The following is a 27,648-nucleotide window of genomic DNA, read 5'->3' as shown; positions in this document are numbered from 1 at the left end:
ATGAAATGCATGCCCATAAGAACCTCACAATTAGGACACAATAGTGAATAACTCACAATTAAGTAATAAAGTAGTATAGGATTTCAAAGGAGTAGAAAATGAGAGTACTATGTGAGGAGGCAGGAGCTACCTGGGCCTTGACAGACGAACAGCATTTACAAGGGGTGAGGGAGGAGGGGTGCTCTCAAATAAAGGAGCTTGGCCAGTGCGATCCCCCCCACCCGCCGCCCCCAGCCCCCGTGCTTTCTACACACAGCCAATGGATTGGCTTCTGGGAGAATATTCAAATCCACCCTGCCCTTAGTATCTTCTCCAACTTGGTGAAGACCAGAGCGCTCACAGATGCTGTTGTAGACTTAGCCTTCTGTAAGGGCGTTAACTCCGCAAACATTCTTTGCCTATTGCATACATGAAATTTTCCATAATAGGAATGTGAGCTGAACTCTGAGAACACTCCGAAGGAAAACATTCATTTCATCCAGTATTCCCTGAAGAAGCTCTGGGAGGAAGTGCTGCTTGAACTGAGCTTCAGGAAGATGCACACAGGTAGTTTAAAAGATGCCATCGTAATAGTTCAACAACTCACTTGTGCAAAAATGCTGTTTTATTTTTTGATTTAACTTCCACTTCAGCTGATAGCAGAACATGTGGTCTAGCCGAGTCATACTAATCTAATCATTGTCAGACAGTATATATATATTTTTTTTAACTGAGAATTTAGGCTCGAAACATTTAATTTTACTCCCACGGATGCCTCCTTTACCCTCCTTCATCACAATGGCATCCTGAGCTCTCCTCTGTCCTCACAGAAATCCCCTGGGTGTATCTCGCCTTCCTGCTTTCTGTCTAGGCCTCATCCCTGCACTGCCCCTTTCCAGCATAGTTCCTCTTGTCTAGGGCTCCAGATGTAACTCGTCTTGTCTGGTCTTTGATGTGCACTGTCTTTTTTTATCTTAACCTGCTGGGTGAGATGTGTTTGACACTTCATAAAATTTTCTACTTTTAAATGTACGATTCAATAAGTTTTGACAAGGGCATACAGTGTCATAACCATCACCCCAGTCATGATGTAGAACAGTGCTGTCTGCCAGAAGTATAACATGATCCACACTCGAATTCAGATTTTCCAGTGACTACATTTAAAAAAAAACATTAGAAATATACATGTATCAAAATATCACTCAATATCCCATAGACCTATACAACTATTAAATGTCAACCAAAAAGTAAAGGGGAAAAGTACAAAAACCAGGTGAAGTTCATTTTAATAACATTTTATTTAACTTAATATAGCCACATAGTATCATTTTAACATGTAATAACATAAAAATACATTTTTTCACATCATTTTTTGGAAATAGCTTGGTTCAGATAATACATTTTATCAAAAACATGTGACTTGTATTTAGATCCTATAAAACTCACAGGTGAAAAACAGATTCAAACACCCAATGTGTTTCAAACCTATTTACAAGTTTTTCATAACAATCTTTAATTTATTATATTTGATTAAATTTAAATTATATATAATTAAAAGCTCAGTCACCACATATGGCTTGGGAGCGTCCATATTGAGCAGCACAGAGAAATTTTCCATTGCCCTGAAGAGTCACCTCCTGCTCATTTGAAAACAATCCCATTCTGGGCGGCGCCTATGGCTCAGTGAGTAGGGCGCCAGCCCCATATACTGAGGGCGGTGGGTTCAAACCCAGCCCCGGCCGAACTGCAACAAAAAAATAGCCGGGCGTTGTGGCGGGCGCCTATAGTCCCAGCTTCTCGAGAGGCTGAGGCAAGAGAATCACATAAGCCCAAGAGCTGGAGGTTGCTGTGAGCTGTGTGAGGCCACGGCACTCTACCGAGGGCAGTAAAGTGAGACTCTGTCTCTACAAAAAAAGAAAAAAAAGAAAACAATCCCATTCTACCATTATTGGGCACTTGCACTCAATAATCTATCATTTGTCTCTGTACATTTGCCTTTTCTATTATGACATATGAATGAAATAAGACAGCACCAACCCTTTTATTTTTCACTCCTTTCAGTTACTACATAGGTTGTAAGATTTATCTGTGTTGGAATTATCAGTAGTTATTTCCTTTTAAATGATTTGTGGTTTTACATTCTATAGATGTGCTGCACCATTCACGAGCTGGTGGGCATTTGGATTGTTCCAGTTTGGGGCTACTATGAAAAAAGCTATTAGGCATATTCAACTGTAAACTTTTTGTGGACATATGTTTTTATTTCTCCCTCATAAATATCTAGGAGCAGATTGAATGGTGTGTGTTTAATTTTATAGGGAACTACCAAATGTTTTCCCACTAGCAAATAGAATTCTAGTGGTTCCACATCCTCACTAAGGCTTGACAGTTAGTTTTAGCATTTCCAGCAGGACTACAGTGGTATTTCATTGTGCTTTTAAGTTGCATTTCCCTCATGATTAACAACGTTGAACATATTTTCAGGTATTTGCCCTTTATCTTTCTTCTTCGATGAAGTGTCTGTCCAAATATTTTGCCCCTATTTTTATCAGGTTTTCTTTTAATTATTAAATTGTTACAATTGTTTTAAATAGACTCAATATAAGTTCTTTGTCAAATATATTTTATATGTATTTTCTCTGGTCTTGGCTTGTGTATGACTTGTACAGACCTGTTCCTTATGTGAACATTAGTCTGCTGGTGCCAACTGTGTTCTTGTCATGGCCATGACACGTCCACAGTACATGCCTCCAGTACCACGTCCACGTACTCATTTTGATTCCTGGCACCTTTGGGTTCATCAGTGTGTTCTCAACTGCTTCTACTTTTCTATCAGGGATCTGCAGTCAATTGTAGCAGTCTGTTTCATAATTAGCCTGTACTGAGGTTTCAGGATTTCAAGCAGATGTCTTCAGCCAATTTATCTGAACAGTTGTTACAGCCATCACTCATATTGGTTAGACATGAGGTTTCTCCAAGAAACTTAAAACCTTTCCAGGCTCAGGCAGTGCCTGTGGCTCAAAGAAGTAGGGCGCCGGCCCCAAATACAGGAGGTGATGGGTTCAAACCTGGCCTTGGCCCAAAACTGGAAAAAAAAAAAAACCTTTCCAGGCTCTATTCCTAGGCTTGAGGCACTGCTGTATGTGGAATTTCCCAAAACCTAGACGTGGTTTCTGGTACACATCTGCCTTTTCCTGGTCTGGACTTGATGACATTATCAGAGACCGAGTGGAAATATTTAACCTTTATTTTTTTTTTTTTTTGTAGAGACAGAGTCTCATTTTATCGCCCTCGGTAGAGTGCCATGGCATCACACAGCTCACAGCAACCTCCAACTCTTGGGCTGAAGCGATTCTCTTGCCTCAGCCTCCTGAGTAGCTGGGACTACAGGCGCCCGCCACAACGCCCGGCTATTTTTTGGTTTGCAGTTCAGCCGGGCCGAGTTTGAACCCACCACCCTCGGTATATGGGGCCGGCGCCTTACCGACTGAGCCACAGGCGCCGCCCAATATTTAACCTCTAGATGTGCCATTCTGATACTCCTGCCACTTGGCCAAACTTCAGTCTCTTTTCATAACAATGTTCCCATGCAATCAACTTGCATTCTTTCCTTTTCTCTATCACAGAATAAATGCCAACTTTTCAATTGTCCAGGAACTCCTAATCAGTATTTACAGCCAAGCTTTTGATCATCAGAAATTCTCCCCCCACCCACCTTTCAGGCACTAGAATCTTTCATTTATTTAAAAGTCATAATATTAATATCCTGTTATAAAAGTCTAGTTAGGGGCGGTGTCTGTGGCTCAGTCGGTAAGGCGCAGGCCCCATATACTGAGGGTGGCGGGTTCAAACCCGGCCCCGGCCAAACTGCAACCAAAAAATAGCCAGGCGTTGTGGCGGGCACCTGTAGTCCCAGCTACTTGGGAGGCTGAGGCAACGGAATCGCTTAAGCCCAGGAGTTGGAGGTTGCTGTGAGCTATGTGAGGCCACGGCATTCTACCGAGGGCCATAGAGTGAGACTCTGTCTCTACAAAAAAAAAAAAAAAAAGTCTAGTTAGAAGGCTCAGCGCCTGTGGCTCAAGCAGCTAAGGCACCAGTCACATACACCTGAGTTGGCGGGTTCAAATCCAGCCCAGGCCCACCAAACAACAATGACAGCTGCAACCAAAAAATAGCTGGCGTTGTGGCAGGTGCCTGTAGTCCCAGCTACTTGGGAGGCAGAGGCAGAAGAATCAATTAAGCCCAGGAGTTGGGGGTTGCTGTGAGCTGTGATGCTACAGCACTGTATCCAGGGTGACAGCTTGAAGCTCTGTCTCAAAAAAAAAAAAAGTCTAGTTAGAAATTCATACACAAAGAATATAGTACTTCCATCTTTCTGTCTCTGCCTTCTCTTTGAGTTCAGTGCACAAAAAATATCTGTTGCCTGAATGGTAGGTCCAAGGAAGACAGAGAGAAACCTCTTAATTCTACAATGTATTATCCTACTATAGTTGTTCTCAGTAGCTAAGTCTCTGATAGGACAGTTCCTACAGAAACAAGAGTATCACTAATGACATTGAGCCAGAAAAGCCCAGAACATATTTGGAAAATGACAGTCATATTGATTGTTATGTTAACCATGAAACTGACAGAACCTACCATTTGGTCATACCACTTGGTACCATGTGCCAACTTTTGCTTAAGTGGTTTGCTTCTATTATTATAGTTATTATTTTCATTTTGCTATAGAGGAAACTGAGTGTTCTGATATAAAAAAAAAAAAAAGAAAGGAATTGGGGCGGCACCTGTGGCTCAAAGGAGTGGGACACCAGCCCCATATGCTGGTGGTGGTGGGTTCAAACCCAGCCCCAGCCAAAAAAAAAAAAAAAAAGCTGCAAAAAAAAAAAACAAACAAAAAGAAAAGAAAAGAAAGGAATTAGAAAATAGGAGAGAGGAAGGACAGAAAAAGAGAAAGAGAGTGGCAAGTGAAACGGTGGTGTTTGGCAGGGTGTTTTGACCACACCTGTGACTCTAGGAGAGCCAGGATGGGTGAGTCCCTCCAAGTCAGGAGCTCTTACAAGCCTGGGCAGAAGCAAGGCTCCACCTCCACCAAATAAAAAAAAAATCTGCAATATGTCACAAGGGGAAAAATACCTTCTTTCCAAAGGCCAAATCTAGGACACCCTAGACCATGAGCTCATGGCCTCCATCCAGACCAATGCTGTAACCCCCCAGCTCTCAGAGAAAAGAAAAAGAAAATTAAAATTAACATAGATAAAGAAAATTAAAAATACAAATATATAAGATAAAGAAAAAAGGGATATCTTGTATGAGAAATTCAGGTGAGAGAGATGATAAAAGTAGAAAAAACTCTAACAAAAGAGGGAGAAAGGAGAGAAATTAAAAGGAAAGAAAGAATAAAAGAGACTGAAAAACCATAATAAAAACTAAGGAGCTCTTGCTATTAAAGAAAGTAAAAATGAAAAAATAAAAATACAACCAAACAAACAAAAACAAGAATACCACCCATAACAAAAAGAAAAAAAAAAAACTGAGGAAGAAATTGAGAACAGGAGCAAAAAATGAAAAAAAAAGTATATATAAATGTATATTGCAATATATTTTCTGGACACCTGGTGGCACTGTGGTTTTAGGAGCCAGAGGACACACACCCTGGTTTTGCTGTATTAAATGGGAACCAGATGTCACTCTCTAGTTGCAGAGGAGACCTGGTCCTGTCTTCTGACTTATTTGCCCTCACTTAGGGTCTGGTTGCTTCGTCAGCATTCAGCCCCCGTGGGATTGGAGTCCTAAAGCTCTTGCCAGATTTCTTAGGAGGCGCATCAAACAGTACCCCGTTGCAATGAAGTGGCCTTCTCAGGGGTGCAGGAGTTGCTCCGTTCACTCCAAGGATGGTTGCCCAAGCTCAGCAGATGCTCCAGAGCCAGTTGTGTACTAGGACCCTGCTGACAATCCCTCTTGCACAGCCTTCTCACAATGGCAGTGCCTGCTAGTAACCAAGATGATGGGGGATCCACTCCACCTGGTATTCACTCCCAGAAACGTAACACTGTTCAAGTCCACTTACTTGTTTAAACCTTCCAAGGAAGTCCAGAGACCAGCTCAGGCCAAAATCAAAAAACTGCTGGACAACCTTTTTCTGTCCCCAGTCCTCCATAGGATGCCTGGAGTGGCAGCCCCTGCCTATACCCAGGCTCTGGCCTTCTGTGCTGGTTTTCCTCAGCTTTAGATCTCCTTGCTGGCTCCCGGAGTCCCCCATCACTGTGCCCCTGGAGTGATGTCCCTTGGTAGGTTCCCCCAGTCAAAGGTGACTGGAGTTTTCTTTCCCCTGTCTTACTGCGAGTGGCTAGTAAGGAGATGTCTCTATCATCTTGTTCTGCCCCACTCAAGAAGCATTTTGACAGAATTGATTCTCAATAAATATTTGAAAGAGAGGAAGGGAGGCTCAGTGCCTATAGCTCAGCAGCCAGGGTACCAGCCATATACACCAGAGCTGGTCGATTCGAATCCAGCCCAGGTCTGCCAAACAACAATGACAACTACAACCAAAAAGTAGCTGGGCATTGTTGTCCTGGGACCTGCTGTCCCAGCTTCTTGGGAGGCTGAGGCAAGAGAATCGCTTAAGCCCAAGAGTTTGAGGTTACTGTGAACTATGACACCAAGGCACTCTACCAAGGGCGACATACTGAGACTCTGTCTCAAAAAAAAAAAAAAAAAAAAAAAAATAGAGAGAGAGAGAGAGGAAGGGAAAGAAGTGAAGCCTTTTAGGGACAAAGAAAATGATTCTGAGATGCCTGTGGAATATGGAAATGTGAGATCTCTAAGTTAATAAAACATGGGATCATACATCAATTCATGCTTTTTCTGTGGTTTAAGCTCTTCAGAGACTTTTTATAACGCTTTGGATTTTGTTCTAATATCTTTTTTTTTTTTTTTTAATTTGGCCGGGGCTGGGTTTGAACCCGCCACCTCCGGCATATGGGACCGGTGCCCAACCCGCTGAGCCACAGGCGCCGCCCTGTTCTAATATCTTAAAATAGCCTATAAGCCTCGTGTATTGTGGCTGTAGTTATCTTTCCGATTTCGCTTTGGGTCATGCTCTCTCTCCCTCCCCCACTTTGGCCCAATATTTCAGCGCTAAACCTTCCAAGCATTTTCCTGTTTGGGGGTGTTTGTACACCTATTCTGTTTCCTTGTAATGTGCAGTCCCTCCATTACACCAACTCTACATAGCTCGATTCTGTGAAGCAGCTGAGATGTTACCTCCATGGAGAGCCCTTTTCTGACCATTTTGTGCAAGTAAGTCTCTCCCCTTGCGTTTGCGTTATCCTTTCTCCAAATTCTTCTTTTGTGTGTGTGTGTGTGTTTGGCCGGGGCTAGGTTTGAACCTGCCACCTCCGGCATATGGGACCGGCGCCCTGCTCACTGAGCCATAGGCGCCGCCCCTTTCTCCAAATTCTGTTCATTATCTCACAGGCTATTAGATTATTAAGTAAGAAATGTCCAATTTCTTTAAGGACTAAGTTTAGTAGTTGATGTCTTGGACACTTCACTTTGACACCTCTTGGTTTTTGTTTTTTATGAAAGTACATCTTCATTCTTTCAAATGCATATTTTGGCTTGTGATTATCTTTCAAAAAATATTTAGAGCAATTTTTGTGAAACCATGGATAAGTAAAAAAAATTGTGTTATTTTTTAATATGAGTTCCATCACAGAACCAATGCAAAGCAGGAAGTTCAAATTATCAATGAAGTATTTGGAAGGATGTGACTAATCTTCACACAGTATATTTATGGTTTGAGAAGTTCCATTCTGGTGAATTTAATCTTGAAAATGAGCCTGTGGTCTTACAACCTAAGACCAAGGTGGATAATGATGAGCTGAAAGCATAGTGGAAGCACATCCGTCTCAACCCACGCATGAATTAGCAGAAGTGATAGTTGGTGTAAACTCTGGTGAATGGCATGGATGACAGAAAGTTTCCAAGTCCAGTTTCTGTGGTGCAATCACCCTTCTATGAGCAACAGCATTGTCTTACAGGAAAATTAGCCCAAAGCTATTGGCCAATCTCAGCTGCTTAATCACAAGCATCCTCATCATTTCATCCAATTGGTTTCAGTAGACATCTGCTATAATTGATTGACCAAGTTTGATGAAGCTACCGTGGATAATACCTGTGCTGGACCACCAAACAGACATTACCTTTTTGACATTTGATGTTACTATCAAACAATATTGGACCATTTGATGCAAATTTGCAAGGTAAAAAAGCTGGATAGATGTGTCCTGCATACATTAAATGAGTATCGGAAGAGAAATAGTCTCAAACCTCGACTTTCTTTGCTGTTACAACATCAAGGCAAACCATTTCTGCACTGTATTGTTACACATGATGAAAAATTTGACAATTGCAAGCATTCAGCACAATGGTTGGATAAAGATGATGTGTTGAATCACAGCCCCAAACCAAAAATTCATCCAAAAAAGATGTTTGCTTGGTGATCCAGCACTGATATTATCGACTACCACTTCATGAAACCTGGTCAATCAATTACAGCAGATACCTACAGCAGTCAACTGGATGAACTGATGAAGATGCTTATGATTAAGTAGCCAAGATTGGTCAATAGAGACAGGCCTATCTTCTTCTTCTTTTTTTCTCTGCAGTTTCTGGCTGGGACTGGGTTTGAACCCCCGCCACCTCCGGCATATGGGGCCGGCAATCTAACCCTTTGAGCCACAGGTGCCACCCCAGGCCTATCTTCTTATAAGACAACATTGTCACATAGACAATACTGCTCAAATTGCTTTAAGCTGGACTTGGAAACTCTCTGTCATCCACCAGGTTCACCAGATCTTGTACCAACTGACTATTTCTTCTTCTAGGCTTTGAACCACTTCTTGAAAGGGCAATTATTTAATTTTCAATAAGCTGTGGAAAATGCCTTTTACGATTTCATCCTATGGGCTATCCAGACTTCTTTGCTGCTAGCATAAATAAGCTAATATTACTATGTCGAGAGTTTAAGCTCATACATTGATTAATTGTATTACTTCTTGTTTGAGATATAACAAATTAAACTTTTGATTTGAAATAAGATATTTTATATTTAATGGCCTTATAAAAAGTTTCATGAGGACCAGGAATTTGTGTTTTTTTGTTTTGTTTTGTTTTTTTGTAGAGACAGAGTCTCAATCACCCTGGGTAGAGTGCCATGGTGTCACACAGCTCATAGCAACCTCCAACTCCTGGGCTTAGGCCATTCTCTTGCCTCAGCCTCCCCAGTAGCTGGGACTACAGGTGCCCACAACAACATCTGGCTATTTTTTGTTATTGTTGCAGTTTGGCCAGGACTGGGTTTGAACCCGCCACCCTCGGTATATGGGGCCTGTGCCCTACCCACTGAGCTACGGGCGCCAACTGGGAATTTGTGTTGTTAACAAAGCACTAGGACCTCAGCTATAATAAATACTTGTTTCATCAGTATATAAATGGGATTTGAGAAAAAGGTTGAAACAGAGAGAACTAAAAGTGTAGGGGAGTCTCCACTTTGTTTGAATTTATTTGTAATGGTATTTTAATAAAATACGGCACCAAGAAGTTGGCAATCTGTAATGAGTTTCTTAAATGGATATGTATGTAAAATTGTATGTGCCTCAATTTATGAAATTTCTTCAACTAATTTACTCATGTAAATATAGGTGGATCACTAATCTTTGAAAGTTGCCAAGATAGCAACAAAGGCATAATACATCTTCATAAATTGACAACAGTCTATCCCTTGCCTCAAAGTCCCAGTAGTTAATGATGACTCTCTAGTCATCATCTAGTTTACCCTCTTAGCTAGTCTGTCATTTGTGTTCAAAGGCCCAGTGACGTCTTCTGGAAAAAGCATAGCAGACTGGCTCAAGTATATTTTCTGACTCTGACACTTATTTGTGACACGTATGCCTTGGGTTGCCATACTAGCCATTAATCTGTGAGAGAGAGAATGGTGAAAAGGATACTTCCCTTAAAGAAGTGCTGTTAATTCCATTAAAGGATGGAGAAGGGCATTGCTCAGTAATTTTAGGTTTCCCAGCCACTCAGTCATTTAATTGGTAACTTAGGATTTAGCATTCTTGTTTGAAAATCATTCTTTCTTGGAACTTTCTTGGAACCATTTTATTGCCCTTTAGGGACCAATGTTGTTGAAGAAAAAATTCTAGTGACAATCTAATAGTTATTGCCTGGTACATGGCCTGTGTTTTCCTCCAGGAAACTTTTATGATCTTCTTCGTATCCTTGGGATTCCCAATTGTGTGTTGTGGGTGTTTTTTAAATAATTAAGATACTATCCAATAGGATCCTTTTAATCTTGAAGACTCGTGTATTTCAGTTTAGGGATATTCTGTTCTCTTCAGGTATTTTTAAAATAATTTAGATGCCTCCTCTCTTTGCTAACTCTCTCTTTCTGGTAATTCTATTAGTTAGATATAGGGTTTCATAGATTAATTCCCTAATTTTATTATCGCTGACATTTTCTGTCTCTATATTTTTACTGTACTTTTTAAAAGGTTTCCTTGACTACATATTTTAACCTTCTAATGATATTTTTAATTTGCCATTTTTTAATTCCATGAGTTTTTTTCTTATTCTCTACTTTTTCCATTTTTATAGCATCTTATTTTTGATTTGTACATTTTTACTGTTTAAATATTTCTGTGTATGTTTGTTTATTAGGATTTGCTTATTTATGTACCTAAAAGTATCTGTTTTCTCCAGTATCAATTTTTATGTTTGTTTATCATGAGTTTTTTTTTCTTTACATTGTAGATTTTCTTCAATTGACTAGATGATCTTACATTGCCCAGTCATATGGAAGGATGAATCAATACAATGGTTGACTGAACATGAATAGGACTCATCAACTGGCTGGTTTCGTTACAGAGAGAACAGGCACAGAGGTGATCTTGTGTTTTGGAGTCCTTGAACGCCAAACGACAGAGAACTTGGCTCTGATGACCCAATTTCCACACTTGTCACCTTCGTTCACCTCAGTTCATTTTAATTTTTTTCTTTCAAAAGAACCTTCAAGGTGGGATAAAGAAAAGTGTTAAACAGTGGGAATGGAGGGCAGGGAAATCATTTTCTGTCTCTAGATCTTATTTAAGCCTTCCATTTTTCAGCCCTCATCTCACATCACTTTCGGCATTTCTTTTTTTTTTTTTTCCTCCAGTTTTTGGCCAGGGCTGGGTTCGAACCCATCACCTCTGACATATGGGGCCAGTGCCTTACCCCTTTGAGCCACAGGCACCACCCACTTTTGACATTTCTAAGTCCTAAGTCTCTCCATGTTTCTGCAGGTTAGGGGAGTGCCCTCCCTGGCTGTGTCATTTGTCATCTTCCACCTACTTTTCTTCTCCTAGAAACACATGACATCCATTGCACACTTAGTGACCCTCCTTATGTTCTCTTTATTGTGCTGAAGTTGTATTTGCTTTGCTCCTTTACTATCATTTGAAAGAGATCCTGGAGAAAAGAGATGCTAAATGTATGTTCAGACCATCATTGTCCTGAAGTTGTTGTTTTTTTGTTTGTTTGTTCTTCCTAAATCAAGAAGTATCATTACCTCCTTAACAGGCTAAGCCAGCTTTTTTTCCCCTTTTTTTAATCTAGTCTACTTCTGTGTCCTGGAACTTTTGTTTTAAAGTAGAAAATCCATCTCCTTTGACAGTTTGAGCCTCCGCTTTTTTCTGATTATACCAAAGAGTTTCTTGGCTTTCATGTATTGACAACCTCCTCTAATGTCTTTAGATCATGGAATATTCAGTTTCATTTGATGTGTAGGTGTGTAATGTTCTGAGTAATAGGGAAGTGAATCACCGGGAAAAAAAAAGAAATAGGCTTAAAAATTTTTAAACAACAAAATGCCAAAGGATTTCTTTATCTTTTCATAAGTTCTCACCACCACAGGGAATGTCAAACTGAGCACATTTTCTTAGAGAAAAATCATTCTAGTGACTGTTTAGATGTTCTTTTCATATAATGATGGGAATTATAGCTCTTTGATTTTTTTTTTTTGATAAATACTTAGTGTGTACTTACACAGTAGAAGACCTAGAACAGAAATTCCATAGGAAAATGTAAGTGGAGTAAAGCTCAATTTGATCCCTAGGGCTGCCTCATTCTGATTGCTCTAAGACAGAATCTCCAAGGGTCAGATGCCTCAATGTAACTAATAATACCTCCTTTTGGAGATGGTCATGAGAGGTAAAGAAAATGTACACGTAACAAAGTGAGCACATGGCTGGGGTGGCTCATGCCTGTAATCCCAGCCCTCTGGGAGGCCAAGGCCGGTGGATTACCTGAGCTTACAAGTTCAAGACCAGCCTGAGCCAGAGCAAGACCCTACCTCTAAAAATAGCCAGGCACTGTGGCAGGCATCTGTTTTCCCCACTACCCGGGAGGCTGAGGCAAGAGACTCACTTGAGCCCAAGAATTTGAGGTTGCTGTGAGCTATGACGCCACATCACTCTACTGAGGGCAACAAAGTGAGACTCTGTCTCAAAAAAAAAAAAAAAAGTGAGTACAATACCTGGCACTTGATAAGCACCTATTATCAGTAGCTGATTGGACTGAAGTGAAAAGGCCGTATAATGTCACTGCGTACTCTCTTTGTAAAATTTTGGGGCAAAATGCACTTCTTTGTGGACATATCAAAGGCTGCATAACTTCACAAGCCTTAGCATGAACTGTCTTTAATGTCTCTCTCAGAGCCTCTGCTTTTGTCTAGGCTCAAACTGAGCCAGGCCACCACCTAGTCAATATTATTTAGCCCCAGTAAATTGTCAAACAGTAATGACTCCTTGGGACTGGTTGTTTGCTATTTTAATAATTAGTTATTGAAGAATCACTGACTAATCTGTGACATGACAGATTTTGATGTCTTCCAATTATGCGCACATTATAGAATCTATGAATTAGTGCTATTGTCCTTCCCGTGGTGGAGACAGACTTTACAGCCCCTTATTTGCCTAATGAGATAGAGCCCAGGAACCGGCAGTTGGGATTCTTTTGACATTCACTTCAAGGGAAGCTATAAACATATTACAAAATGATATGAAAATATGCACATATTGCTAACTTTGTAGAAGTGCATTTATTTCCCTCATGCATACTAGTGAAAAGCTGTTTATAAACTGGGGGAAGAAGATCAGTTCTAGTCTTTCATTTAACAAACAGGCATTACTTGCTGAGCCCTACTATGTACACAGTGCTGAAGCAAAACAAAAACCTACTTTTGAGACACTGAATTTGAGACGTGAGTCTGTCAGGAGCTTACTGTCTGCTGGAGGACACGCTTCCTAAGCGAACATTAACAGACAGAGATGCAGAACTTCGCTGCAGTGAGAGCAATGAAGAAGTTGCAAGGGGCTCTTAGAACAATCTCGTAGAGGGACTGACTGGACCTGCATTGGTGAGAATTCTTCCCTGCTGAAAGGATGACTGGTCTGAAGGATAAGGAGGCACTAACAATGCTTGAATGAGGGAGGAACATTCCAGAAGATGCAAAGGTCCTGTAATTGGAGCAACCATTGTGCTTCTGGGGAACTGAAATAAGGGCAATGTATTTTGACATAGAGGACAAAGGCAGGCATGTTATGTGAGATAAAGCTCTAAATTCCTTTTTTGTAATACCCCAAGCTATGGTTTTAGTTTTGCTTTATTTATCTGTTTATTCATTCAGGCATCCAACAAATGATTATCCCATGCCAATTCTGTTGGGGCACCATGTCAGGGACAGATACAAAAGTGAGTAAGCCCCAGCCCCCAAGATTTTACAGAAGAAGAGAAAGAAGGATGCCCAGATGCTGTGGGGTCACAAAGAAAGAGTATTTCCCTTGGCTTATATATTTAAGAAGCTCGTAAATTAGCAAGGTGAGGGGAGGGGGATAGTTTCAAGAAGTAGGAAAAATATGTACAAAGGTCCAGAGGCAAAATAACATTTTGGAAGGCCTGGGAATTTCAACAGATTCTCTGAGGCATCTAATGTCAATTGTGAGATCCTGTATTAATAATTAATACAACCTAATAGACATTTAAGAACTGCAGGTATAAAACCAGAGAGTGGCCAGTTCTTAAATGTCTGTTAGATTGTACTAAGGGTGTTGCATTTTTTTTTTCTTCAGAGTTATAGGAAGACACGGAAGGACTTTGAGCAGGCCAATTGCCATGAACAGATTTGCACTTTAGAAAACAGTCATACTCAGGGCAACATGGAAAACAGAAGATTTGCTCAGAAGCTACTGTAGGAACATTGCTAAAAGATGACAATGGCCCGAGCTAACTTAGAGCCTGAGCTAACTTAGTGTCAGTGTGCACGGATAGATGTGGACAGATTTTAGGGTTGCCTAGGGAGCCAGAATTCATGGGACTTGGCACCTGACTGGATGTAAGGTAGAGGAGGTGTTCAAAATGTTTTCCAAGTTTCTGCCTGAGGTGGCTAGGTGGATTCAAAAGACAGAAAAAGAAGTGAGTATCTTACTCTGTGTTTCTCTGTCTTTAAATTAGATAGTATTTTAATCATTACAAGATTGTCTATACCAGTGATTCTCAGTCTTCCTAATGCCGTGATGTATTTCCATTGTCACGAAAGGGTCGCGACCCACAGGTTGAGAACTGGTCTATACCGTAATAAGAACTAAATACCTAGGACCAAGAAGGTGTCAGTAAACATCAGCAATTATTTTTTATACACAAAGTTCCCTCGAAGCAGTTAACCATTGAAAGTAGCAGACAAAGTGGTTTCTGAAAATGTCAGAGAAGACTTTACAGAGCTAGTGAGCTGAGCCTTAAAGTGACAAAGAACAAATCACCAGGGAAGAAACGGACGGATGAATGACAGAAAGACATTCTTGGCAGAGAGCACAGAAGGTGCAGAGCTCCAAATTGTCAAGAAAATGACAATGGCCTACTAACTCTGCAGAGTAGGGTTTGGAAGGGACTGGCAGAAAATGAACTAGAAATCTAGGGTGAAAATAGGTTACAGAGCTTCTGTGAACCAAGCTGAGTGTCTGCCATCCTATAGGCCAGCGTTTGACAAAGATTTTCTACAGAATATAAGTATCCTATAAAATATACATATGGTCAGAGTAATATGGAAAATTAATATTTCCAAATTAATATGGAAAACCAAATAAATTAATTTCTTTACTGCAGGCTTTCTTGGAGTTTTTAAATGTGCATTGGAAACTTCCAAAAAAGGGTGTTTTATTTTGTTTTTAAACTCTGTACCTTTTTTCCCAGAATTCTGATTAACATCTCAAAAAACACTCATGATTTTGTGCCACTGGGTTTGGAAAACACTGCTCTAGACTATGGGGAACTATGTGAGGGTTTAAAACACGGGTGATGGGAACCATGTCTGTGAGTTAGGAAGATCGCACTGACTTAGTGGGGAGGGAAGACATTATTCTTAGTAAAGCATCACAAGAATGGAGAAGCATGAATCCTATGTACTCAATTTTGATATAAGGACAATTAATGACAATTAAGGTTATGGGGGGGAAGCAGAAAGAGGGACCGAGGGAGGGGGGTGGGGCCTTGGCTTGTGTCACACTTTATGGGGGCAAGACATGATTGCAAGAGGGACTTTACCTAACAACTACAATCAGTGTAACCTGGCTTATTGTACCCTCAATGAATCCCCAACAATAAAAAATAAAAAAATAAAAAAAAGAATGGCTAAAGACTGAAGTCGTGATAACCTTAAGTTAAATGAGGGAATAAGACAGCAAATTCATACACATGTATACCAGACAGGGGGAGGAAATGGCATGGGCAGACGTGCTCATATGCACATGTGACTGTGTGTATGTGTGTGTGTGTTTTAATAATATATTGGACACACAGCAAGAGCTATGTGTAGGCTGTAGAAGCAGCTAGGGAAGGCTCTATCGAGAAAATTATAAAGCTCTTTATTAATATGAGAAATCATTATTACAAAGCTCTTTTGCATTTGTGATGCCTTTTGATCTTCTATCAATCCTGTGAGAGACTTTGAAGATGAGTTTCCCTATATTGCATGTGAGCAAACTGATATCAGAAAAATTAAGAGAATTGCCCACAGTTCCAGGGCTGGTAAAAGGTAGACTTGACCTTTGCTTTTCTAAGTTTCAGTCTGGGTTTTTTTTTTTTTTTCATTCCATTGTGTTTCCTCTAAGTTCAGAATTGAGCTGGGATTTGAAGGATAGGTAGAGTTTGCATAGGTTGAAAATATAAGTATAAAAATGTTTTGGTCCAGAGGAAAAGTACAAGGAAGGACAGAGAGGCAGAGATATGAACGGCATGAACTGTCTGTCTGAGAAGCATCAATCTGCTAAATGCAGAATCTGAGTTCTTGCATCCTTCAGGCAGAACCAGCTCCGTGGGCCTGTGATGTGTGCAGTGGTTCCAGACCCACACTTTTAAGGGTCTCATGCTTCATTTAATTCTCTGCTGTTGCCGTCTTAAAACTTCTAATATTTTCTGAACTAAGGACCCCATGTTTTCATTTTGAATTGGACCCCACAAATTACATAGCCAGTCCTACTTCAAGCCCTAGGTCAAGTGTTTTATTCATTCATTTTATATTTTGAGGTTATTCACAATTAGCTAGATACCTCTAGATTTTTTTTTTTTTTGCTTTTTTTTAATTTATTTATTTTTTTTGAGACAGATTCTCACTCTGTCACACTGGGTAGAGCCTCCTGAGTAGATGGGACTATAGGATTACACTGTCATGCCCAGCTAGTTTTTCTGCTTTTAGTAGAAACAGGGTTTTACTTTTGCTAAGGCTGGTTGCTCAAACTCCTGAGCTCAAGCAATCTACCCACCTCGGGCTCCCAGAGTTTAAACCTGCTAGGATTACAGGTGTGAGATACTGTACCCAGACTTCTTTTCTTTTTTTTTTTTTTTTTTTTTGAGACAGAGTTTCACTATGTCACCCTTGGTAGAGTGCTGTGGCATCACAGCTCATAGCAACCTCAAACTCTTGGGCTTAAGTGATTCTCTTGACTCAGCCTCCCAAGTAGCTGGGACTACAGGCACCCGCCACAATGCCCAACTATTTTGTTGTTGTTGTTCCAGTTGTCATTGTTGTTTAGCTGGCCCGGGCTGGTTTTGAACCCCCCGCCTCTGGTATATGGGGCTGGTGCCCTACTCCTTTGAGCTTTGAGCCATAGGCACTGCCCTCTTTTTTTTTTTTTTTTTTTTTGGAGACAGAGTCTCACTTTGTCACTCTGGGTAGAGTGCTGTGATGATGGTCACAGCTCACAGCAACCTCAAGCTCTTGGGCTTAGGCAATTCTCTTGTCTCAGCCTCCTGAGTGTCTGGGACTACAGGCATCTGCCACAATGCCTGACTATTTTTTTGTTGCAGTTTGACAGGGGCCAGGTTCAAACCCGCCACCCTCAGTGTATGGGACTGGCTCCCTACTCACTGAGCCACAGGCGCCGCCTAGAGGTCTCACTCTTGCTTGTGCTGGTCTCAAACTCCTGGTAGCAGGTGATCCTCCTGCCTCAGCCTCCCAGAGGGCTGGGATTATGGGCATGAGCCACTGTGTTTGGCCTAAATTTTGCATAGTTAGTCCACACTTGGTTAGCCTCCTATGTGCACATAAACTTTAACAATCATCTCTGACATCGAGTTGTGAGCTCCTTACTAACATCTACAAAGGACAGTGCTAAGCATATGGTAGGCAGGTAAGTTTGGTGATGAATGAATATATGCCTCCATTATAAGCCCACTGACACATACAGTTCATACTCCTTCGTAACGAAACCATGTCTTTGAGTTAACTTTAAAAATAAAGATGGGCGGCGCCTGTGGCTCAAGGAGTAGGGCGCCGGTCCCATATGCCGGAGGTGACGGGTTCAAACCCAGCCCCGGCCAAAAACCAAAAATAAATAAATAAATAAATAAAGAGCAGATCTGCTAGAACAATTCAAGGACGAAAGCTGAACAAATGAATAAACCCAGCATCTGTGTAGACATCGGCAAGGCATATAGCAATGGTACAGCCAACACCTAACACCAAGAGCTAACGTGTCCATGGAGCGAGTGATGCCCGTGCACTGCCTTATCATTTCATTTCATATATTAGCTCATTTAACTTTTACAGCTCCCTGAAGGAGAAATTATTATTATCTTTGTTTCGCAAATGAAATGAATACATAACATGATGAAGTAACTTGGCCATGATTACATTGCTAGGAAGTACGAGAGCCAAGATTTGACCTCAACCTCAAGCAGTCTGGTTCGTGCCTTTCCACATTTACTCATTACACTTCTCTGACCTATCTTAGGACGAGACTCACTTCATTCCTTATGTCTTTATTAAGTGCTGTGTCTGTAATACCTACTTTTATTCTTTATGCAAGAATATGAACAGGTGATGGTTCTATAATTCTAAACTTGCAGTTAACGTTCTACCTTTTTTTGGCCTCAGGACTGTTATTTTTTTCTTTTTCTTTTTTTCCTATCTGTGAATTAGACACAATGAGTCAGCATTTAGAAGCAGGAAGTTCTCTGAAACTATGTTTGCCCTCCCTGGGGAGAGAGTCCAAATCCTTCATTAAATTTTCAAAAGAATCTGTGATCCTAAAATGTTAAAGGCACTGCTCTCAGCCTGTGCTACTATTCACATGTAAATTTATAAACTTTGGGTTTCAGCCTTTGTTCAGTCCTTGTGGTGATGTCAGATGCCAAATGGAAATGAGGAAGTCTCTGTTTGTGGGATGTTTAATATAATTATTTTCAATCTCTATTTATTCCACAAATATTTATTGAGTTTTAAAATATATATAACCTTGCTTACAAGTCCAAGGTCTACCTAGGCCTTAAATTCTGGCTCCTGTAACTTATCACACTAGTACAGTAATGACCAGGGTGGCAACCTTGCTTGCATAACGCTTGGAACTTGTCAATATGTTTCCCATGTGATGGGCTAAGTTTACTATGTGCTGTGCCAGAAGCTTCCAGAGCTGCCTGTACTTTGCAGTCTCTGTCCATGGGCGGAGCGCATGGCAGACCACGGTGGTATACAGGGAAAATGATGGAGCTGGTTCTCAGTAAGCATAAAGACTTCCTACGCAGCCCTCGGCCGCAGCTGTGAGTCAGGAGGATTGATACAGCCCCTCCTGCAGCTCTTCCCTGGGCTACTCTAGGACAGAAAAGCAGAGAGGAGAAAGGCAAAGAGGAGCTCTGTTACTTTACAGTTTTGTCCAGGGCTAGCCCCAGTGCCTTGTAAAAGAGAATGGTAATTTCTCCACTTGCTACTGACCTCAAAATATTGGAAAGTTAAGCCAACCTAATTGTCCAATACATTTTAACTTTAAGAAAAAGTGGTGTGATGGCCAGGTGCAGTGACTCACACCTGTAATAATCCTAGCACTGTGGGAAGCCAGGCTGGTCGATTGCCTAAGCTCACAGGTTCAAGACCAGCTGGAGTCAGAGTGAGACCTCGGCTCTAAAAATAGCTGGGTGTTGTAGGAGGTTGCCTGTAGTCACAGCTACCTGGGAGGCTGAGACAAGAGAATTGCTTGAGCCCAAGAGTTTAAGGTTGCTGTGAGCTATAAAGTCACAGCACCCTATAGAGAATGACAAAGCGAGACTCTGTCTCAAAAAAAAAGGAAAGGAAAAAAAAAAAAGGCGTTGCGTATCTCCCAAAAGTTGATGAGTCATTGTGGGGAAGGGGTGAGCATGGGATCCAGGACACCCGGTATATTAGCATTACCCAGAGTTAGCCAAACTGCTAAGTCTGAGGGTAGAGTCCCCAAAACTCCCCTAACTTCCAACACTGACTCCACAATTGGTGGATTTCCAAAACTCTATCCCCAGTTTTGACAATTTACTGGACTCACAGAATTCCCTGAAAGCTATCATGCTTGTAGTTATGATTTCCTACAGGGAAAGCAAACGTGAAAATTAACCAAAGGAAGAGATGCATCGGGCAAAGTCTGGGAGGATTCTAAATGCAAGGTTTCCTTTGTCCTCAGCATGGATGCGCTGCCGTCCTGTCATTGATGTGTGACAATATGCAGAATATTGCCAACCAGCCTGGTGTTCCGTGTTTTTTTATTGGAGTTTTTATTGATTAATTGATTGATTTCCTACATGATTGAACTCAGTGTCCTGGTCAACTGATAACCACGTGATCCTTATGCTCCACCTAAACCATGTGGTCATTCTGGTGTGAACAGGCCTCTGCTGTAGCTGGTCCTCACTGTAAACAAAGACATTGCTCTCATGGATGGCTCAGGTTAGCTCCAAGAGCCCTAAGCAAAGTCCAGACCTCTCTTTGGGCAAGGCCAAATTCTTTTTTTTTTTTTTTTTTTTTGTAGAGACAGAGTCTCACTTTATGGCCCTCGGTAGAGTGCCGTGGCCTCACACAGCTCACAGCAACCTCCAACTTCTGGGCTTAAGCGATTCTCTTGCCTCAGCCTCCCGAGCAGCTGGGACTACAGGCGCCTGCCACAACGCCCGGCTATTTCTTTGTTGTTGTTGCAGTTTTGGCTGGGGCTGGGTTTGAACCCACCACCCTCAGCATATGGGGCCGGCGCCCTACTTGCTGAGCCATAGGCGCCACCCAAGGCCAAATTCTTTACTGTACAACCATCTTAGGTTTATGGCTTTTCATTTTTTAATGATTGACCTTCATTATTAAGCAAACACGTATTCACTTTTTTATTGTTTCAAAAGATACATTAGAATAACCAGTATGAACCAGGCAACTGTTCCAAGTCCTAGATATGGAACAGAGAACAAAAAAGTTCCTGCTTCCTTGGAAATTATAATCTACTGATGTAACAACTGAAACAAAATAAATGTACTACCTGTTTATGATACAAGGGAAGGAAGTGATGGGTGTTAATTTTAAATAGAGTGGTCAAAGAAGGCATCTCAGAGAAGTTGATATTGGAGCAGATACCCAAAGAAGGGTAGTGCAGAGCTGTGCTGGGGTCTGAGGGAGGCACTCAGGACAGAGGGAGCGGCAGATGCAAAGGTCTTGGGATGGGATTGCTCTTCCTGCTGTGTTTGACAACCCAAAAGGATGTCACCATGTCTGTTGGGAGTGGGTTGGTGAAAGGGGAGACAGGGTTTGGTGATGCTGCAGGGGATAAGTAAAAAATAAGGGCAGAGCTATAGCAGGAGCCAAATCTTTCTAGGGTTTTAACAAAGTTTTATTCTGAATGTGCAGAAAGCCAATAAAAGGCTTTGAGCAAAACAGTGGCATGAAGTGATTTGCATTTAAAAGGGCCATTCTGCCTGCTGCATGGAAACTGTTCTGCAGGGTGGGGTAAAGGAGAGTTCAGAGACTGGTTAGAGTCTATTTGAAACCATCTTGCTGAGATAGGATGATAGTAGCAGTGAAGGTGGTGAGAAGTGGTTGATAGGTTTTTGAAGCTAGAGCTGGCAGGAATGCTGATGGACTGGAAAGATGTGGGAAACGAGAGAGAGAGAGAGAGAGAGAGAGAGAGAGAGAGAGAGAGAGAGAGAGAGAGAAATCAAAGAACAGGAAGGTGGGGCGGGGGTGGCTTCTGCTCAGCGTTCAGATCTGGGGTGTTGTCGTGCAAGTGGTAAGCCATGAGAATGAATAATGAGGTCACCTCGCGTAGGACTGTGGATGGAGAAGTCTGGGAACTTTGAACTCTGACGTGTTTATCCATTTAGAGTTCAGAGTGCTGTGGAGCCAGCTAGTGAGAATCAAGAGAGTGGTGCCCGGGAATCAGAAAGCAAGTGTGTCAGGAAGGAGGGAGGGCTCAGCTGCCTATACAGAACTGTTCACAGGCATGTGTTAAAGGCCACAGAGTCTCTAATTCAGTAAGTCCTTATGAAATTAATTCACAGATTCATGTGACTACATAATTCTACCCTCTCATCCGATCTAAAGGACTACTAATAGTTCTAAACCAGCTGCCTAAAACTATTCCTTTAAATTTCTCCACCTCAAGTGGTCCTAATACAGTCCAGATGCCCAGCTGGGAAGGTTCTTTTGGCGGTGACATCTGGCTATTTTACTTTTTCAGTAGCTGGAACTAAAGCCATGGGTATTGAACTAAACGGTTGACCTATTAGAATGGTAACTATTATAGTGACAGAATAATATATTACATCTTTCTTATCTGAGTTTGCTATATGGTGTCATCTTAGCACTTTTATAATCTTGACCTTTTTAGATTTTATCCTTTTTGGAGTTTAAGGAAAAATGCAAAGTTTAAATTGACTATTTTATATAATATATACGTGGGTATGTTTGTACATATTTTCATCTTCGGTTTCCTTACCGTTAAGCAGTTTTGAGGTTCATCAGATTAATATTGTTTAGTTTGGTTTTAGCATTACATTCTGGTTCAAGTTCTTTTTTTTTTTTTTTTGTAGAGACAGAGTCTCACCTTATGGCCCTAGGTAGAGTGCCATGGCATCACACAGCTCACAGCAACCTCCAACTCCTGGGCTCAAGCGACTCTCTTGCCTCAGCCTCCCAAGCAGCTGGGACTACAGGCGCCCGCCACAACGCCCAGCTATTTTTTGGTTGCAGTTCAGCCGGGGCCAGGTTTGAACCCACCACCCTCGGTATATGAGGCCGGCGCCTTACCGACTGAGCCACAGGTGCCGCCCGTGGTTCAAGTTCTTAAAAGATGAAAGTTTCTTTCTGGGCGGTGCCCGTAATTCAGTGGATAGGGTGCCAGCCACATACACCCAGGCTGGCCAGTTCAAATCCAGCCTGGGCTAGCTAAACAACAGCGACAACTGCAACAACAACAAAAAAATAGCCAGGCGTTGTGGTGGGTGCCTGTAGTCCCAGCTACTTGGGAGGCTGAGGCAAGAGAATTGCTTAAGCCCAAGAGTTTGAGGTTGCTGTGAGCTGTGACACCACGGCACTCTACCCAAAGCAACAGCTTGAGACTCTGTCTCAAAAAAAAAAAAAAATTCTTTCTGAAAGAATATGTTAAAACTCTTTTGTGAATGGCACAAAATTTTTGAAATAGGTCCACTATACCTATATTGTCCTATAAGATAACCACTGGGCATATATGATTACTGAGCTCTAAAAAGGTGGTTAATTTGAGAGGTCTTCTGGTGAAATACCAGATTGCAAAGATTTGGCATACAGAAAGTTAATAATTTTGGGTGGCACCTGTGGCTCAGTGGTTAGGGCACTGTCCCCATATACCGAGGGTGGAGGCGTCTTTGAACCCGGCCCAGGTCAAACTGCAACAAAAAAGTAGCCGGGCTTTGGGGGGGGGTGCCTGTAGTCCCAGCTACTTAGGAGACTTTGGCAAGAGAATCGCCTAAGCCCAGGAGATGGAGGTTGGTGTAAGCTGTGACACCACAGCACTTGAGCGAGGGAGATAAAGTAAGACTCTGTCTCTAAAAAAAAAAAAAAAAGTTAATAATTTTATATTAATTATATGCTGAAATTATAACATTTTAGATATATGCATTAAAATAAAATATAATTTAATTTTCAGAAGATTAGAATTTAAATCAATTTAATCTGCTTTTTACTTTTTTTTTTTTTTTTTTGTAGAGACAGAGTTTCACTTTATTGCCCTCAGTAGAGTGCCGTGGCGTCACACAGCTCACAGCAACCTCCAACTCCTGGGCTTAAGCGATTCTCCTGCCTCAGCCTCCCGAGCAGCTGGGACTACAGGCGCCTGCCACAACGCCCGGCTATTTTTTTGTTGCAGTTTGGCCGGGGCTGGGTTTGAACCCGCCACCCTCGGTATATGGGGCCGGCGCCCTGCTCACTGAGCCATAGGCGCTGCCCTTTTTTTTTTTTTGTAGAGACAGAGTCCCACCTTATCGCCCTCGGTAGAGTGCTGTGACATCACACAGCTCACAGCAACCTCCAAATCCTTGGGCTTAGGCGATTCTCTTGCCTCAGCCTCCGGAGGAGCTGGGACTACAGGCGCCCGCCACAACGCCTGGCTATTTTTTTGTTGCAGTTTGGCCGGGGCTGGGCTTGAACCCGCCACCCTCGACATATGGGGCCGGCGCCCTACCTGCTGAGCCACAGGCGCCGCCCCTGCTTTTTACTTTTTAACGTGGCTGGTAGAACATTTACAATTACCAATGTGGTTTGCATTATATCCTATGAGAAAGAGCTGTTCTATGCGTTCTGGTCACATACAAACTTTCATATCAGTGTCTCTCGACTTCCAGGTGTGGAAAATTGGTTTGATCTTTTTAATACATGTACAAGTTTTCACCCTATAAAAATATTACATGTCATTTAAAAAATTGCTTTAAGTTTTCTTATAACAGAATGAAACATGTTCAAAATCTTTTTGACATAATTATGAGCAAAAGGAAAATGACACAAAATCACTGCTAATATTCTGGTACATCCCTTTCAGCTTGCACTTTTTCTTTTTTAGAGACAGAGTCTCATTTTATCGCCCTCGGTAGAGTGCTATGGTGTCACAGCTCATAGCAACCTCCAGCTCTTGGACTTAGGCGATTCTCTTGCCTCAGCCTCCCTAGCAGCTGGGACTATAGGCGCCCACCACATCGCCCAGCTATTTTTTGTTTTTGTTGCAGTTTGGCCTGGCAGGTGGGGCAGGTTCAAATCCACCACCCTCAGTATATGGGGCCATTGAACCACAGGCGCCACCCACGCACTTTTTTTTTAACAAAAAAATTGGTAGCACTCAGATTACTTTTGTTTATGTTTTTTTTTTTTTTGAGACAGAGTCTTACTCTATCGCCTTTGGTAGAGTCCTATGGCATCACAGCTCACAGCAACCCCCAGCTCTTGAGGTGGCGATTCTCTTACCTCAGCCTCCTGAGTAGCTGGGACTACAGGCGCCCACCGCAACTCCCGGCTATTTTTTGTTTGCAGTTTGGCCAGGGCCAGGTTTGAATCTGCCATTCTTGGTATATGGAGCCAGCGCCCTACTCACTGAGCCACAGGCGCTGCCCTGATTTTTTTTTAACATAACATTATTATCTATCTATCTTTCTTATTACTTTTTAAGTTTTTTTATACTAATATACCTAAAAGATACAGCGTACTCCTCAGAAATAACTGCAATTTATGATAGCGGTGACTTTTAATCTTCTTTTCTTTGAGACAGAGTCTCACTGTGTCACCTTCAGTAAAGTGCTGTAACATCACAGCTCACAGCAAGCTCTCACTCTTGGGGTTAAGCGATTCTCTTGCCTCAGCCTCTCAAGTAGCTGGGACTACAGGCGGCCACCACAATGCCCAGCTATTTTTTTATTGTTGTTGTTGTTGCAGTTGTCATTGTTCTTTTAGCTGGCCTGGGCCGGATTCGAACCCACCAGCCTGGGTGCTGGCCGGCACCCTATCCACTGAGCTACAAGTGCCACCCCTGGCTATATTTTTTGTTGTTGTTGTTGTTGTTGCAATTATCATTGTTGTTTAGCAGGCCTGGACTGGGTTCGAACCCACCTGCCTTGGAATATGTGGCTGGTGCCCTAACCGCTGAGCTACGAGCGCCGAGCTGAATTTTAATCTTTAATAACAGTTTTGATATATAACTCACATGCCGTAACAGCAAACTTTTAAAGTGTACAATTCAGTTGTTTTTATTATATTCAGAGCTGTGCTAATTTTAGAACATTTTGATCACTCCAGAAATCCTGAATCCCTTAGCATCACTCCCATTTCTCCTTCCTATCCTGTATATGGTCACTGGCAACCACTAACCTACCTCTCCTCCCTCTATGGGTTTGCCCATTCTGAACCTTTCACATAAATAGAATCATAAAATATGTGGTCTTTTGTGTCTGGCTTCTTTATTTACCGTATCGTTTTCAAGTTTCATCCATATTGTCGCATACTTCAATGTACTTTTTTGTAGCTGAATCATATTCCATTCTATAGATATATATATATTTTTGGATATATAACATTTTGTTTATCCATTTATCAGTTGATGGACATTTGAGTTGTCCCCAGTTTTTAGCTAATATGTATAATGTTGCTATGAAGATCTGTATACAAGTTTTAATGTCATTATGTGCTTTCAATTCTCTTTAGTATATACATATTGCTGGGTCATATCGTAACTCTTTAATATTTTGAGAAACTGACAAACTATTTGTGGCTGCATCACTATGTAGTCTCACGAGCAATGTATGAGGGTTCTGATTTTGCCATATCCTCACCAACACAACAGTGATGATTATCAACTCAGAGAATATTCACCCCTAGGAGAAACAAATCAGAATCTAATGGTGGGTGATCTGGAAGAAGACTTCCAGGTGTTTCTGTTGTGACCTAAACCCTCTCCAACACACGCGCACATATTCTTGTGCACCCATGTACACACAAGAGCTTGAGGCATTGTGGTTAAGAAGATAGGCTTCAGAATCTAGGCTGCCATTTTTTGGCTTTGAGTATATTATTTACCTCTATGAGCTTCAGTAAAATGGAGATTAATTCTAATTCTCGTTAGAATTAAATGAGATAATGCTAGTAAAGTCCTTTGCAGTGCCTACTACATAATAAATGATCAAAAAATGTTAGCTATTATTATTATATCAATGGCTCCATAATTTCCCATTATATAAACACAAAGTAATTTGCCTAACAAATTGTATTGTTGGACATTTGGGTTGTTTCCAGTTTTTCAGATTATAAACTATGCTCTTTAGAAATAAACTTATGGTTAAATTTTTGCCCACATTCATGATTATTGTCTTAGAGTGAATTTCACAAAATGTTGGATCTTGGCATTTTTAAAAAATTTGAAAGGTATCTTCAAATATATATTCTTCTATAACTTTTACTAAAATTTTACCTTGAGCAATGTAATCAGGTAATAGACATTTGTATGCTCTGGAGTGCTGCCAAACTGGTTTTGGAAATGCTCACCTTTTGCCTAACAAATACAATACAGATTAAAACTATCTTGTACAAGACAGCCTAAATTTAACTGTAAAGCCACTGAATGAAAAATATACAAGAGTATGTTTTTTCTCAAGTTCTTAGACCTGGACTCTTGGGCTTTCATAACTCTTCTCGCATTGAATCAATACTCTTAATTAGACAAGTAGAGGTGCTATCAATAAAATCAGGCACAGCGAATGTTTCTGTTATATATTTAGGTAAGTCAAGGCCAAGAGTAAGATAAAAATAGAATCTGAATGATTCCTTGAGATTGGGCATGACCTGACATTCCTTACATTGTCAGGTCTAGGAGCCTTATAGGAGCAATCATTTACAAGTCTACCATGGCAATTTCATAATCAACCTGGAACGGATCAGACAGAGGCATCAGATTTCCTCTGATGGCTAAGAAAAAGCTTCACGGTGAAGGTAGGATTTTACGTTATTTAACCTTATGGTGGCGTTTTGGTTGGATGGTGAATGCTCTGGAACTGATACAACTTGGGAGACTTAATGTAAAGCAATCGGGAGAAACTTTGCAGGGATAACAGAGATGAGTGGAGAGACAGATCCACAAGGGATGTGTTTCTACTGGTGTGCTGGTAAATGTTTAACAACTGACTCTGAAAAAAAAGCTCCTTGATTTATACAGTTAAAAAGAAATACATGTTATAAATACCCCGCCATGGCAGATTTCAGATTTTAAGCCACCAACATGATGTCTCTCCATGCAGAGCTGGAAAGAGACGGTCACAATCAGCAAAATCAGCGCTCAGCAGCAG

General features: G+C 41.4%; 1 protein-coding gene across 6 annotated transcripts in view; it reads left to right on the top strand.

The window, feature by feature from the left end:
- The window catches only part of PPP2R2B (protein phosphatase 2 regulatory subunit Bbeta), a 527,754-nt gene that overhangs the window by 193,310 nt on the left and 306,796 nt on the right, over positions 1–27,648 (top strand). For 4 of the 6 annotated variants that reach the window (XM_053566003.1, XM_053566001.1, XM_053566002.1 and 1 more), the window contains one exon: positions 27,171–27,295. The exons of the other annotated variants lie outside the window; for them this stretch is intronic. In XM_053566003.1, the coding sequence (XP_053421978.1) occupies positions 27,268–27,295 (28 nt within the window). In that variant the 5' untranslated portion in view covers positions 27,171–27,267. The remainder of the gene's footprint in view (positions 1–27,170; positions 27,296–27,648) is intronic. 6 annotated transcript variants of the gene reach the window in all.

The sequence above is a fragment of the Nycticebus coucang genome, chromosome 17, assembly GCF_027406575.1.
Source record: "Nycticebus coucang isolate mNycCou1 chromosome 17, mNycCou1.pri, whole genome shotgun sequence".
NCBI classification, from domain to species: Eukaryota; Metazoa; Chordata; class Mammalia; order Primates; family Lorisidae; genus Nycticebus; species Nycticebus coucang.
Note: the sequence above shows the minus strand (reverse complement) of the source record. Positions and strands in the feature narration are given on the sequence as shown.